The sequence below is a fragment of the Parus major genome, chromosome 3 (genome assembly GCF_001522545.3).
Source record: "Parus major isolate Abel chromosome 3, Parus_major1.1, whole genome shotgun sequence".
Taxonomy (NCBI): Eukaryota; Metazoa; Chordata; class Aves; order Passeriformes; family Paridae; genus Parus; species Parus major.
The window spans coordinates 69,390,308-69,407,240 of NC_031770.1; the positions used below are offsets into that span (position 1 = coordinate 69,390,308).

The 16,933-nt window shown below is 37.6% G+C and overlaps 1 protein-coding gene across 2 annotated transcripts in view; it reads left to right on the plus strand.

The window, feature by feature from the left end:
• Positions 1–16,933, plus strand: part of PDSS2 (decaprenyl diphosphate synthase subunit 2) — a 113,890-nt gene that overhangs the window by 35,098 nt on the left and 61,859 nt on the right. For both annotated transcript variants that reach the window (XM_033512851.1, XM_015620925.3), the window contains exon 2: positions 13,751–13,882. In XM_033512851.1, the coding sequence (XP_033368742.1) occupies positions 13,751–13,882 (132 nt within the window). The remainder of the gene's footprint in view (positions 1–13,750; positions 13,883–16,933) is intronic.

The following is a 16,933-nucleotide window of genomic DNA, read 5'->3' on the forward strand; positions in this document are numbered from 1 at the left end:
CCAAGGTTGCCTGACATGTACAGTGAATAACAGTTTTCTCTGTACTGTGGGTACCTGAAGTGGTAGATTTGCTTCTATGAAGCAAATTGACAAAGGATGGCATGGCATCCATTTTTCATTTTTCTTTTCACTCTTGCTTCTACTCCAAGAATGACATTTTAGTAAGGTGTTCTCTTTTGGCAGTTCTAGAGTGGCTCTTTTTACGCCTCTGTTAGTAGAGCTGCCTTCTACTTGTTTGCCATGCTGTCAAAATTGCTGGGAGTTGTGGGGGGAAATTAGGTTCCTGCTTCACATTCCAGCACTACTTCCTCTTGCCAGTTTTCTCTCATGGACTCCAGATATTCCTACAGACTTAAGTTTCTTAACTTGCCTTCCAGACTCTGGTACCAGGCAGACTAGGAAAAACTCAGGTGGTCAGCACACTTTTCCCGAGCACTTTTCCCATATAACTTTGTAACTTCTGTAAAGCGGCTCCCTCTCTTTTTTTGTGTTGGTGTTCTGTCTTGGAACTGGGACCCCTCCTTTTGTGTTATGTCCAATGCAAATAAAGCAGTCAGTGTGCGGGCTGAGTTGTCTTGTGTTACAGGTGAAGCCTGTAGTCCTTTTGAGTGATAAAAACATGGCTTTGCCTTTTCACTCCCCACCCCATTCTGAATTTAGTGCTGTTCCATACACTTGCTAAACTGAAGTTCAGGTCCTTTACACAATGCTTGCTCTGCACTGCCACCCCTTTTAAAAGGGCTCTGTTAAATTGTAACCTGATTATTTGGAATATTAGTTAAAGGTTTTACCCTACCTGTGTACTTTCAACTGTCTTTGTAGCTTTCCACCTTCTTTCTTGCCCTTCTTGAACGTGGGAGTGATGCTTTCTTCCAGTCCTTGGGAACTTGCCCTGATTACCACGACTTTTTAAAGATCATGGAGTGACCTGGCCTATAATGTTAGGTCGTTTCTTCAGCACTTGTGGGTGCACATCTGACTTGTTTAAAAGTTCCCTAAAATTACCCTCATTCACCTGCTGTTGATCAAGTTCATATATCAAAGGCCCATCTAGATTTGTTTTATGAAGCTAAATCATGTGGCGCATGGAAATGGTGAGTTTTGGTGTAGTCAGAAGGTGAACAGCAGTATCCTAAAATGACAAAGGTATATTGGGATTGCTGGAACATTGACCACAGCAGTGGCTAGTGGATTCATCCTTGAAGACGTAGACAGCAATAGGGACTTCTTGTCATCTCAGTGTGTGCTTCTGAACAAGCTGTGCACCCAAACCACCCAAGGAATTTTATGCTAATTAGTGTTAAGCATCCCCAGTTTAAGCACTGTTGGAAACTCTTTGGATTTTGGTGGAATGGACCCCACTGTTGGATGGTATTTGTGTATCATTTGCCTGGTACCAAAAAGAAGAGCATACAACTACCAACACAAAAATTGTGTGGGATTATCTGTCTGTAGAACTTGTTGCTTAATGCAGTCTCAAATGAGTATCAAATGATGTGCAGGAAGACTTCTCATCCATACCCTAGAAACCATTTTTGGCTTCTCTGTGCATACTGAATACTTGTTATCCTCTTGATCTTTGCCAAACATATTCAAATCTTTAGTAGTTCACACATTTCCAAATGTATTATTGGTTATTTTTTGAAGTTGAGTGGATTTTGAGAATTTTTGTTTGTGTGATGATTTTTTTGAATCTTGCTTATTAATGATAACTGGTGTGATATTGGGAGCAGACTGGATAGGAGTGGACCTGGAAATTTGTACTTCCTATAAAGTAAAGTTTTTAGATACTACATTTGTCCATGACATGCTGCTGAAAAAAACCCCACCAAACCACAAAGTGTCCACAAAGTAGTTAACAAAAACAGGCAATAGAGAATTTGTGTGCCAGCCCTCATGGAAAGGGCGTGAATTTCAGTGGAAATAAGACTAGAAATACTGATATTTTTATAGTATTTTGATAATAAAATAATTTCTAATCTGTTTAGAATGCAGGGGATACTTTGATCTGAAATGTGTCATTTAGGCTCCTGACACACGGTCAAAAACCTGATGTGAGTTTGGCTTCTACCTTTTCTCTATTTTTTTTTTTTTTCTTTTCCCCTGATTTTTGGCATGAAACTTATTAAACAGCTAAACCACTGGAGCAATCAGCTGAATTCAGTAGCAAAAATCTATGTTAGCTTACACTGCAAGCAGTTGGTATTTCAGGCTTTTCCAGAGAGGTACAAAATTGAATGCTTAACCAAATCAAATCCTCTTGATACTACCAACCATTTGTGGAAAAGAAACCACTTGTATATTGTGTGCCATAGCTATAACCGAAAGATTTAAATGCAAAGGGATTTTCTTTCTTTCACAAATCACCTGCAAGAATAACCTCTCCTTATTATGTCATAATGAAGATGAGTTTACAGTTCATTACATCTTCTCTGAATAATTCCAAATGCAATGCAACAATTGTAAAGTACATTTTAATGCCAGTGGATGTAAACAGTCAGATTTCTATTTCTTGTTTGAATTAATTATTTTAATTCCTGACAGATTCATATTTGTGGTAGTAATGTACCCTATGTGGCGAGTGCTGAGAAAACATTTATAAAAAGCTTTGCCAAAGAAATCTGGCTATATAGACTACAGTGACTTTACTGTTGAGAATCTTCATGTGTTTATGGAAAAAGCCCATACTAGTTGAGCAAGTCTGATTTGTAGATTTTGTTGCTCAAATACCCAAGTTACTTAATAACTCTAATACAAGAGATAGAGTAATACAGCAGTTTTATTGATATGTTGGCAAAGAAGCAAACATGACCAGTCTTTACCATCTGTTTATAATGCTATATAAAGAAGACCTTACTGGTTGCCATGGAAACCAGCATTTCCAAAACCACAAGTGTTTGCTTAAAATCTCAGGCCTTCTAAAGTCTTGCATTTTCTGAGGGAAAATAGAATTGAAAATATCTAAAGTTTCCCAGTGATTTATATTTCCTAACAGTTGTTTTGCTGTATAATATTTCCAGTATTTTTGTGTTGTATCTTCTTTCAAAACTTGAGAAATTTAAAGCATGCTGCTGGTAACTTAATGAGCTTATTTGATACTTAGCAATCATCCACAAAAAGGTGACAGATACTTGTTGGGTTTTAGGTTGATCTTTGTAAAAGGAGGGGTTTTAGTGCAGATGAACAAGACCAGTTGTGATATTGACACAGTGGAGAGACAAATACAGAATTTGGGTGGAGGTCACATTGAAAATACTCCTTAACCTAAGTAAAAACCCAGATTCATCTCAATTATCAGAGTTGGTCACTTGAGTCTCACTGAAAAATAAAACTCTCTAGAATCAGAAATCTAGAGAAAAACAGCAAATGAAGATAATACTGTCAAGAGTTACTGTCTAAGTGTCTCTGTGGTTTCTACTCTTCACTTGAAATTGTTTTTTTAAAAAGTTTGCTTTGATTACTTGGAACTATTGAAAAACTTTCAGGTATAGTATTTAGAAGTATATACATTTGTCATAGAATCTGTGAGTATTTATCATTTTTCTCATTTGAGACTGTATGTTCACATTGCTGCCTTGCACTTTGTGCTAATCATCCACTATGTTTTAAGGTGTTTTTTCACCCTACCAGCTTACAAAAGGCTTCTGCTTTATATAACCACTTTACTAGGTAGTGACACTGTAGAGGTGCTGCATTTGGAGTAATGCTGTTGGTTGGGTTTCAACCACCTAATTTCTATTTCTATCTAGAAGAAAGCTTTTTGTATATGGTGTTCTTTGCATGTATTTGGCTTGAGCTATTTGCTGTTGAAGCAAAAAATCTGGAACCTCTTTCTCACTACTAGTATAAAGAGCCTTCAGTGTTTTTAGGGAAGAAATATTTGTAATGAATTCATCTGAATAATGCTGAAAATCAGTGAAGTTATCTAGAAATCTTATTCAGTATGGAAGGTTAAAAGAACTTTTTCTATCATTCTGTCATGGCAATACATAGCCTAACATTTTTGCCTTTTTATGTTTCATCCATTTGTAAAACATGCTGTGAACATTTTTAGTCTGAGATAATGGCCTGGAGTTGACCTATTTCATTGTTACATTTTCCTAGTAAAGTTTATTTAATGCAAAATACATTTTTATGACAGCCTGTACAATTACAATATTGCTGAAGTGACACTGGACCTCCAGAGGTGTCTGAATTAATTAGCCTTCTGAAGCTAATAATCTTTCTGTCATTCCACTGAACTCTTCCAAAATATTTTTACTCCTTTCACTTAGCAGATTATTCCTGCATCTTAGAGAGCCTTTTCCCAGAAAAGCAGTCTTGTGCTTGAGTCCACCTGTTGATACTGGTTGGCAGTAGGGTGTTAGACCTCCCACAGTTTAAATAAAGCAAATATTGATAGAGAACTCAGACACAAAATTTAGGCTTCTGTCTAAGTATTTGTGGTTAGAAAAATAAGGGTGCCAGACCTGCAAGCTACTCCTGCTCAAAGTAATTGCACTCAGATTCTAACTGCATTTTTTAATGTTAGCTTGCCTGCTATCCACATCACATTCCAAATCAAGTCACTGACCAGGAAAAACAGTGGAGACTGGCAGTTAGTTTAAAAATACATTTTGGTGGTTTGTTTCCTGTGTGGTGCCTTTATTGTCATTCTTAAAGTGGTCCTTTTTGCCCTGCCTCTACCACTCATAGGATCTCATGGGTGGAGGGTAGAATTACTTAAACTGATAATAGTAGTAAATAATCTTTTTTTACTGAATAATCAATGTCTTTGAGACACATGTCTGATTATAGATGCCTTTTATTTTTACAGTGAGGTTTTTGCAGTGTCCCTAGTAGGTATTTTTCAGATTGTATATGACCATGCAACCTCAAAACAACCTTTTTCACACATAGGTGTCAAACTGTTCCTGTGCATTTGGTTCTTTTCACCAAGCAAATATTTTTCCTCTTTGTCTTCATCTGGTCATAAGTTTTGCCATAAAATAGCAGTTGTTGAAGTGTGGGCTTTTTTGTTCTTGTTGGGGTTTTTTTGTTTGTTGGTTTTTTGGGCTTCTTTTGTTTGGCTTGTGTTTTTTAGTTGAGTGATTTTGTTTCTTTGTTTGTTTATTGATTTTGTTTTAAAAGTAACTCCTTCCATTGATCCTAGGGAATATCCTACCCTAAAGGAAATAAGTGCATCAAAACCCCTGAAAATAATCTGTGTGGCTAATCTTCATGGGGGAATGATTCAAATAACCTCTGCCTTTTTGGGAAATCAAATAAACCTAGCAGCACTCAATGGTAGACTGATACAAGTGTCTAAATAGGATTTTACAGACTCCAGGGGAAACTTTGTGGTTTTTTATTTCAAGTATTTGAAGCCTGTATTGATTGTTAGGAGCTACAAGTGCTCAGTTACAATTAGCTCCAAGTTACCATGGCCAAGTGTTGGGGGGGGGGGGGGGGGGGCGTTGTTTGGGTTTTTTTGTCATTGTTGTGTTTTTTGTTTGTTTATTTGGGTTTTTTGTTTGGGGTATGACTAATCAAAAACCTATTGTTCCTTAAATTTAAGAATAAGATTTGGGTTTTGTGGGTTCTTGCCCATTTGAATCTCCACAATTTTATTTAACCTTCTGACTGTTATAATTTCCTGGAAAGCTCCATCTTTTGTGATTACTGTTGTGTTTTAGAAACTGTTGGAATTTTCTTTTCAAATGTAGTGCAATATTTGGGATAGTTACTAAAGCCTGAAGAAATTAGTGCATGTAGCAGCTCCAGAAAGAGATCGGTCTCTCTTCCAATCTTGAAGGGTGCTGTGGCTTTTCCTTGAGATTCTTGAAAGTTATGTGCAAGACTTGATCTTGTGATAAATTACTTTGGGAATGATGCGATTGACCCCACGTTCTGAGCCAAATTCTGTGCACTTCCTGCCTCCTACCTGGGACTGCAGTTTTCTACACTCCCAGACCCTGTGAAGATCACATTTCATAAACAATAGACTGATGAAACTTTGCATGTAATTTTTCACCATTATTTAAGAAATATTTCTCCTTGTAAGCAATATCCCATGAAAATTGAGCAGCTGGAGTCACTTGAGTTGGAAAGAACCCCAGGAGTTTTCTTCTAGGAGCCTTCTGTTCTAGAAGCTACACTTTTGGAATCTTCTTCCAAGATAAAGCAAAGAAAATTATCTCTGTTATGTTTCTGTTCAGTTCGTGAAAAACATATTTAATGTTTTAAAGACACAGTTCACGTGCATTTCTGGGACTCTTGAACACCTGAATTTTGTACAAGCAGTATTTTAAATGATCATTAGTCACTCTCTCCAGCCTAGTAAGTGTCTGAGACTTCATAAAATGGAAGGAAAGGCACCCAAATTTATACAGTTCTTTGCAGCCCAAAAACGGTACAGCTTTTGTGGAACTGAGTGTTTTGAGACCTGTTTTTTACTGAAAACCTTGGTTGCAATTCATTCCCAAGTACTCCTAAGTCTAAGAGTGTTGCAGTCTACTACATCAGGATCTTGTCCAGAGAAGCCGCAGGGTTCTGGGGACCAGCATGGAACACCAACGAGATGGATCTTTGTTCATGAAACCATTTATTCAGCATGGGAACAAACTCAGATCCAGAACAAAGAGCCCCGAGCAGAGGCTGAGCAGGGGTTTTTGAGGGACAGAACTCTTGAGGGTCTCCACCTTTGAGGGTGGAGTTCAGGGTCAGGGACCATTAGAAACACAGCAAGGGAGAAACCCCCAGGGACTCAAACCCAATCAGAGCTCCTGGGCCACCCTTCACAAGAGGTTTGGGCTGGGACAATGCGTATCTGAAAGTAACTCTTCGCCTCCCCGAGGCACGTCACAACATAAGAGTAGCCAAGTGAAAGCAGTGACTCTGCCTGTAGATGCATAGCTACAAATGCATAAATTCCAGGCAACTATTTCCTCACTGGACCACAACCATTCTTGTTTTGCACATGTGGGAATGGGTCTGGCTGGGGATCCAAGCCAGCTAAACTTCACCCAGAAGTAAAACAGGCATTAAATTCAAGCCTTGGGAAGCATTTGTTTAAGTTATGGCAAAGAGAAAGAGCTTATGGCACATAATATGTTAATAAAGTCACCCTGTATAAGGGGTCATGCTTCGACAATGTTCCCAGGTCTCTCCCCTGATTGGTTGCTGTTTGTCACAGTGTTTTGCGTATTTCTAACCCCAATTTGTGCTTGGATCCATGCCCTCAGACTCCGCCCTCAGACCTACCCTATAATATTGTGTCAGGCCCTAGTCCTGGTCCTTGGAGTTTGACCCACTTCTCTGTATGGTTTATGGGCATAATCCCCTATTTTCTTTTCTCTTAAACATGTTTTTCTTTTTTGGTTATCTCCATTGTTCCTGCTCCTATTTATTTTGCATCATGGGACCCTGGAGTCAAGGAACCAATGGTTTGTTGCAGTAATCCTCTCTGCAACAACTAAGTTACTGTTTTGGCTTGCTTTTAACTCTCTAAGCATCACACCAGCTAACAGTTGAAGTTAATAAGAAGTTTGCTTGTGTCATAAGTGAAAGCCACACTTCTAAAATACCTTCCTAATTTTTTTGTCTTTGGGTGAAAATCTAGTGCAGAGACAGGCTCCTGTCTTCTTCACACCAGAGTTTTGCTTGTTGTTTTTTCTGTGAAATCTTGTGTTTCTTTATCATTGGCTTCACAAAGCTAATGGTGTGAGACCCCTTATTTCTCAGAAACAGGTGGAGCAGGGAGGCTGTTAAAGACTCCCTTGTAACCTGGTCTAAAAGCATATTCCTGCAAAGTGGGACAGGAACATGAATTCCTCCAAGCCTGGTGCGACTCATTACACAAGTCTGCCCTTACTGGACAAACCCTTTAATTACTAGGCAGTTACATAATCATGATGAGCCCCATCCCATTTTTCACAAGTCTGTTTTTCGGGGAAGGAAATTCCCCAAACTTCAATAGTCATTTTCCGTATGCAAAGAGATGTTTAGTTGTCCAAATCCAAGAATAAGTTTCTAAAACAAACATTCTCCTCTGAAGCCTCTAGTGGGCTTTTGAGTTGAGATGGCATGTGGGTTGCAGAGCATCCCCCCTTCTATCTTTTCATTTCACCTGTATATTTAATTTGAATCACATTTTTAAATTCTGTTCTCTCCATGTGAAGTAAGTTTGTGTCCTCTCCCCTTCTGAATTGTGCTCAAAGCACATGTCATGACAAGGCTGATTCTCCTCTACAGATCTGGCTGTGGAAGTTGGAATGGGTCAGGGTTTTTAATGTTTGCTGGAGAGATATGCAAAAGGATATTTAATAAATACTTGAAAACTTGAGTAGTGGGTGAAAACAAGTTGATGTAGATTGCTGTTAGCATATACCAAATGTTTAACTTTTAATGTTCTCAGTTTTTAAATATATGCATGTTTGACTGTGATTGTATGGTCAGATGGTGAATCCTATGATTGAGATATGCACATCAATAATACAGTGGTCTAACATCCTTTTAAAAAATGAGTATGTCAGAGAGTTTTTTCTTATTTACTTCTGACAAGTCATTAATAAAGCAAATTGGATAAAAGCCCTGAGGCTGGTATTTCTTGCATTTCTAATAAGGAAGCTAAGAATCTTGCCAAGTAGCTCCATGCCTTACCTCTAGTGATAGCTATAGAATTGTCTGTTATAATTAATTTTGAAAAAATGGGTTGTGTTATTTTTAAAATGTAACTGCACCTGTAACTATGAGTGCATCCTGATAACTATTCTATACTGAACAAGATGGAAGGTACTTTCTTTAGATGTTACAGACTGAAAACTCTGTTTATATTGTCACATCTGGGATTGTCAGTTTGAATTGAGAGGGTTTTCAGAATAGTTTGTAATTCAGCCTAAAACTAGTCTGGGCTTTCAATGACACTATCCTATGCTTATAAATCTTCTTCATCAGTGTAATTGATTTTGGTTGTATTATAGACTTTCCCAGCTGCTTTTTATTAGAGCTGTGTGAACAGATCATTTTTTCCCCCCTCCTTTTGTTTGACAGCTGAACAGGGAAGGCAGAGGAATGGAATTCCTCTTTCTTTTCCTTCCCCTTGTTAACTACACGGGGCTTGTGTATGGCCTGTAACAAAACGATTGATCTTGTCAGTGGGACACCTTCAATAGAATACATGGAAAAGAAGGGTAAAAATGACCAGAAGATGTGAGAAGGACAGTGGTCTGTCCATCAGTTCTGTGGCCACCAAACACGCCTAGGTGGGGCTGGAGGGTCTCCTGTGGGGTAACTGATGGAAGGGCTGCAAGCCCCACAGCTCCTGCTTGCTTGGGTCATGAGCAGGACATTTGGGCAGCACTAACAACATTTATCTAAACATTTAGCAACACCTTTTTGTCTCTCTCAAAAATACCTTTTCACATCAGTTTTGTTGGGAAATTTGTTCTGCATTCTTCCTAAATTAAATTTGAATTAGCACTAGTACCCATGAGTATGGTCTCTTCTGCTACACCCACTTGCAGTCAGCTGGCATTACACTTGCCTGTGCAGGCGTTTCTTTTGCTGCCTTTTGGTACCATGAACTTACCCCTATGTCCAGCTCTTCCTTACAGTAACTGTTATAGTTGCCATGTTTCCTGTCTATTGTTTAAATTCACTGTTTAATATGATGAAAAAAAGTGCTAGGAACGTGGTTTTGTCTCATGCAAATAATTTTTAAATCTTTGCGATATTTAAATATTTAATACAAATGACACTTGCAATGACTAGCAGATTTTTATTTTAATAAAGGTGTAAATTACCGATGGAGTTAAACCTGACGGTTATTGGAGGTTGAAATTCTACTGAAATAGCTGCACGTGTGGAGCAATACACAAAGCACTAAGTGAAATGTTCGCTTGATTTATTCTGTGCAGCAGACGGACCCTGGTAGTAGGAGGTGTAATTTGCAGCACATTAGCTATTAGCCAGTGTCACTGCCTGAGTGGGTGGTGTGAGTCTCTTGTGCGTGTGCAGTGTCACAGCGCGCATGTGTCGGAGCCAGGCGCTTCTCCCCTGTGCTGTAAGATGGATTTTTTGATTTTTTAAGTGTTTTTTTTTTTTTTTGGTGAACACTGTGCTGTATTTAAAACTGTGAATCTGCCAGTTTTCAACTGGGTTACTCCGTCACACGGATAATATCTAGAGTAAATGCCTTTCCCTCTCCCAGATTCTGAATTCCAAAACGGAAACGTAGAGGTGTTTGACTTTCCTACCTTTTTCTGGTATGCAGTCCCCGAAGGATTAAATATGTCATTTGCAGATACCCAGCCTGTAAACTTAAGAGGAAGCAAAATTGTGCTAATGATTATGGGGGGGGTTTTGGGTACCCTATGCATGCATTTGTGTTGTTCAGCAGAGGTTTTCCAAAAGAATGTCAGCTTGATGTATCTTTTTTCCGTGTGCGCAATTTCACTTGGGTTGCTTTTAGTTCACTTTTTTCCCCGGAGGCACCTGTCTCCTGCCACATACCCATCAAGACTAATTGCACCATCTGGAAGACTTTTGTGTTGCTGTTACTTGTGCAGGGTATCTCTGGGGAGCTTTATTCAGAATGTGAATGTGACCCCTGAAGCCATGTCAAGTAGCTGCAGTAGTTTCTAGTGTCTAAAGGATGATCACCGGAGGCTTTATTTGTTTCAAGTCTAATGCGGTTTGCTTTAGTGTGGATATGTTACATGTCAGTAACACAACATGTTTTGAAAATGGAGTTAAACTTTGACTACTGGTTTGGTAATTCATAGAAAATCCTGTCTGAAATTACATCCAAACCATATGTAACGTAGAGGCTGTATGATTAGGTGTAGCAATGCTAGACATATTGCTCCTTACTACTTGATTTTTATGTTCTCTTCTTCCCCCCACCCACAGCTGCATTTTTCATTAACAGTTTTCTGCTAAGAACGTATTCATTGCTAGTGGTGTTGCAAACCCCCTGAACAGCCCATAACACTTGCTTTTGCTATTGCTATAGACTGAGTATTTTCAATACAGGTAATTTTCTTCTTCTGTTCCTCACCTAGTCTGAATCAGGTAAAAGTGCTTCACTTCTAGTGTCTGTCTAGGCAGTGGTTTATTCAAAGTCCAGTGCTCCATGTTCCTGTGCTGAGCACTTTTGGCATCTACCTCTGTAACATCTTGTCACTTGACAAGCTGTAGAGCACTGGTCATGAAAAAGCAAAAGTGTTCTGATTGTTCAGAGTATCACTATAATTTGCTATTTTTTTAGAGCGTTATTCATGTCTTGTGATATCTCTGCCTTTAGTAATACACTCTAATTTTACCACATATATGTGTGGAAAAAAGCAATTTTTTTTCCTAAAACTACTTTTCTTTAAAAATTATGGAGTTTTAAATAGTGTTGAGGAGATATATTTTAATTCAGTTGCATCATCTGTGTAACCTCTGTGGTTGTGAGTAATGTGGTCAACTGAAGTTCAAGCCAGAGAAGTACTTAGACCACCACAAACAATTATGAATTCTGTGTACAGGATGCATACACAGTATGTATTATTCATTATATGTATTTTCTGTCTTTTTCCTGGGTAACTTAATGTTCTTTGTGGCTCTGACTTTGGAAATCTATAGAGTTTTAAGTGTATAACTGCCTTGGCTGCATTCTGTTAACTGTATATTGGAGCATGGTGAGAAACAAATTATACATTTGTGTGTTTGGTGAGAATAGAAATATGCAGGTGACAAATTCACAGAATGCTGAAGGCAAGCAGTTGTCCCCCTCCTTCTTAAAATCTCTCACTACGTGTACCCAGTAAACAAAATAAAGGTGTATGTCACATGACCACAGTGCGTGTGCCCTTGAGCAGAGGTCTGAGCAATCTTTCATGGGTTTGAGTGGCTGGGAAGTACTGGGGGGCTGAACTAAAAAAAGAAAAAAAAGATTTCCGCTTTGGAAACTTAGATAGAATCTCACTTCTACTGCTTTTTATGTCTTTCTGGTCAGGGTTGCTGTGAGCATGGGCACACCTGACTTGTGCAGGATGGGCCAGCCTTTCAGCCTGCTGGTGAAACAAATAGGATGTGAGCAGATTATAAAGGTACAGAAGTCATGGCCTCATTTGGCTAGTTAGATCTCACCAGAGCTAGAAGTGTTGTGGGTTGTGGTAAAAAGCTATACTGGCCTCCTCTTATCTTAATTGATCATGGCACTTGTAGGGTGTAGCTGCAGTGAGTAGGAGCTTGGGCATCTCTTGGAGGGAGGAGTATTAGCCTGGAATTGGGTGTGTGAGTGTGGATGTGAAGATCAATCCCAGAATTTGATTAGTACCAGCTACCTGGGTGGTGCTGCTCATTCTTCTCTGAGAATAGTTCGGACCATTTCCTCAGCACTGTGAAACAGGATGTAAAGACTCAAGAAGTCATTTTATTTGCAGTAGTGCAGGAACTTTCACAGAGAAAGGTGCTATTTAAATTATTCTTTTTCATGTTTATGTGTCTGTGTTAATGAAGCAGTATACAGAAGGTACACTTGTATTGCAAAGTGTAGATGTAATGACAAAATTCCAAATGAAACTTTAGATTCCATGCACGGTTTTCTTTATTCAAACATACTTGCAAGATCAACATCTTAGATTTTTTTTCATTCAACTGATTTAAAGACAGTTCTGTTTTGATTTCCCTAAGTTATTAGGGCTAAAATTATACTGATATGGTGTAGATATATATAATATATAGATACATATATATATATAGATACTGTATTATACTCTGATATGTATAGAAGATGAGTTAAAGTGCTTAGTGAATTTGCGATGTAGTCCTTCATGTGTTTTATTTAACAAATATTTAGATGATATCAGAGATATTGGCTCTTATTTATTGGAAATTAGTTTGCAAAGTTTAATAGCATCTGGAGTGTATTATCCTTTTGTCTAGCTATTTAGCTGTATTAATGAATGTAGGAAGTAGAAAGCAAGTTTGACAAGGACAGGAGAAATACGGTTGGAGACATTTCAGACAAAAAGGAAAGCAAAGCTCACTTTAAAACAAATTAAATTCTGAGGTGTTATATCTAAATGGTTATTTGGAATTGATCTCAGCAAATATGATTTTGGATGCAGTTTCGTTTTCACCCCAAATTTAAAGTTGTAGCATTTGAAACAGTTTTTTTTGTTTAAACCAGCTCATCTCGACTTCATTTGTCTCTAACTTTCATTGTACATTTTTCATCAGTTTCTGCATTTTCGTTGTTTTCCTAGTTGTTTTATGTACTCTGCCCTTTGTTCACAACCACTAAACAGTTTTCTTCCAGCAGGTTATATATAGATTTTGGCTGTACCTTTCCTCCTTTGCCTTTCTTCTCATGAAGTAGGAGGCTTTTGGCTTTTTTTTTTTTTTTCACTTCAGACAAGAAACTGAAAGCTCTTATTATATTATTATATTACTGTTACAGTAGATTTCATTGAATTATTCTGAAATACTTCTGTCATCACATGATGTGAAATGCAAGAGACATGCTGCTCCTTGAAAATAATCAAGATTTAATTCAATCCTGAATACTTGTTTTTCCCTGCAATAGTAGGATTTCATTGTAAGTGTCAGGTAAAGGATGACAAAGATCATGATTCATAATTGCAACTTATTTCCTTGCTAACATGAATATTAAAGACATGATGAATGGATGGCAGCCTGAAGTCTTTTCTCCACTTTGGTACAACTATTGAACATGGATTGTGAAAATACCTCTTTTTTTCTTTTCTTCTTCCTGTTTTAGGGGTTTTGTGTACGATAGCCGAAACAATTTACAGATGCGAGGTTTGGTCGTACTGCTTATTTCCAAAGCTGCTGGACCCAGCACAGCAGAACTCTCTTTCCAGCATGACATGGTCAGTGGAATTTACTCCAGGTATGTAGTATGATATGCTAAGTATGATATGCTATGATGTTGATGGGCAATTTCTTGGTGGTATCAAAGCATCCTAAGTGGCCTGTTCACCCAGTAAGGAAAATCAGTACTTACCTAATCACAAACCTTTGTTCCTCAGATTTATTATAAGCTTTCCACAGTGAAAACCATATACTCTTTGCATAACTCTTATTGTATCTTAATTGTGGGTTTTGGCACAACCAAATTGAAAACATTTGCGTCAAGGTAGTTAGTTGAAAGTTTACATTAAGAGGTGCTTGGAATAAGAAAAGCCCCAATGCTGGAAAATATTTTTAAATAGACTATTTTCATTTTGAGTTCCTCCAATGTAATTTGGGTACATCTGTTTACTAGAATTAACAGAGTGAGATGCCAGCCTTGTGGGATGCCAGTTGGTCTCACTGAGCCCAGAAGTTTTTGTACAGCCTGTTTGAAGATGTTTTCCCATGCAGCAGCTGTGTAGAAAAAAGTTTTCACCTACCACAGCAGATTTACTGAGCCTACCATTATGGTTCCTTAGGCTCTCACCACGACATTTCAGCTTCATTGAGTTCCTAAATATTTTTTAAGCTTTTAAACTAATTTTCATAATACTAGTAACAACACTTATGAAAATCAGTGGTTGCTCGCCTTTGTATATTTGACAGTGAGCTATTCCATTGAAGTAAGTAATGAGATCTGTTGAAAAATTTGAATTTATTAAAATCCTTTTGAAAAATTGCGTGTTCTTGGTTGTGGAAACAAGACTTGTATTTTTTGTTAATTGTGGCTCTGACCTCTGTAATACACTAAGTGAAGATGCACAAGCTTAGTGACATGTTTACATCCTGATTTGTTTCAAAATGCAGAGGTAGCATCATAGAATTGGAAAAACCAAACAAATACAAATTTTAAAATCTATGGAGTATCTTAAAAAAGCAGAGAAGGAAAATATATGAGAGCTAGTACAGGCAGAAAAAAAAATAAGAAAAAGGACAAGGCTGTAAAGCAGGCTTGTTATGGAGAGTTGTGTTGTCTCTTTAGCTGTTTAATTCCATTCTTATTTTGTTTCATCCATAATGTCCCCTTAGGGTTGTAAAATTTTTATATTTATATGCAAATGGTGCTGTATGAAAGCATAATTCTAGTTTGTTAATTATGGCACAGGAGGTATTTTAGTTTGTTTTGTAAATGATTAAAAAATTTACCTTAAGTATGCCTCATAAAAAGAGAGAAAAGGTATTATTTTTTTGATAACTAAGTTCTTGAGTATGATGATTCTGGCCATGCAGGTAAAGTTTGAGCATTTAAAGCTGCCGTTGGGAAGGCGACTAGTGAAAGTATTCATTAAGGAGCAAATAAGACCTTGAATTAATAATGAGCCATTTGGTGTAAATGGACATCATTGGAATGGTGCCAGTTCAACCAGCTGAAAATCTAGCCTAATAATCTAAGTTTGAGCAAGTCAATAGCCATTATAATATCTAGTTCAGAGTTACAAAGGTACACCAAAAACGAATCAGTTTGGAATACGCCCCACACAAGTTCACTTAAGGTTCATTACTGTTTGCAGAAGTGATGACTGTGGAGTTGTTAATTTAAATGGATTTTCCATGACACTTTAAGTCCTGCAGCATGGTGTAAATATAAGCAAGTATGCCACTGGATTGTTTCATTTTGTGTCATGATAGTCAGCTCTTGCCCCCTACTGAAGTTGCTGTGGGCTTTGGCTTTGCAGTTCTTTCTTTACATAAGGTACTTTTCCAACTGCACTTATTTGTATGGGAGTCTAATTTCTGATTTCCATTTCTCCACTGTATATAGCTAAGAGAATAGGCAGCTTGTAAAGTTGTCATCTTAAACGGTTTTTGTGATATTTTTAACATATATTACAAGTAGTGTTTTACAAACTGCCCTCTCCTGGAGACGAACAAAAGGATGTTGTTTTCCATTAATACATTTTTGTATGCTGTCTTGGTTGCAATGTAATTATATATGGTTTATGTATATTTGACATATATATCAAAGGCAAAGAATATCCCTCAGTGATATGAAGTGAAGAAATATGCTTAATCCTTTATTGCTTATATGTCTTCAGCTTTCGATGGTATTTTTTGGAAATAGATTCTTACAGATTTCCAGCTCAGCTGTAATCTATACAGCTCTTTTTGTTGCCATGCCATATAATTACTTCATCTTTATATATAATGTTTTGCTGGAAATATTATTTCTGGCACTGTAATGAGCATCTTCACTGCCTGATACTTACGTGCTGTGAACATTATCTTGTGGACTATTAGCTGGGATATGGCTCACTTGATTTTAGGATACTTAGTAGTGATTAATTGCATTTCTGAAATCTGAGCATGAGCTAAGTTGTTCCAGTACTTGTCAGCAACTGCACTAGCCCAGTCTTTCTTTTCCCAGTGTTTGTGTTGGAACCAGTTATTGTGCTGTATTTAAATATTCAGTCTTGCAGTAGATAGCCAGGTTACATCAGTCCTCTGTAACTGGTACTACGCTAAATGTACAATCTGTGACCAGGAAGATGTAACACTGTGATAACCATTTAATTATTTTTTTAAAAAAAAACAACGTGGTAGGCTTTTGCATCCTGGAATTTGGCATGTTCTGCATAACCTCTTCTCACTATTTCATATTCTTAAATCACAATAAAGTAGTACAAAAATTAAAATTAAAACAGAAAGATACTGAGAGCTGAATTTGGAGTAGAAAAAAAAGATTCTATTCTGTTGTTCTCTAGATATGTCAATTCAAGGGACAATTGACCTAAACGTATAAAAATAGATAATCTAGTTTTGTAGCTGGCATCTGTTTTTCACTGGTACACAATGGAACAAAACCAATGCCTGCTACCAGAGAACAATATTTTCCAGAATAATGAGGATTACAATTTAGGTAGTTACAGGAGCAGGGCTAGTGTAGTTAAATGGTGCTGCCTCTGGCCAGCATTGCCTTCAGCTTTAGCACTTCATAATTTGCAAGAGTCGTGATCTGCCTGCATTAATCTGGGGCCTTGGGGGTCATTGT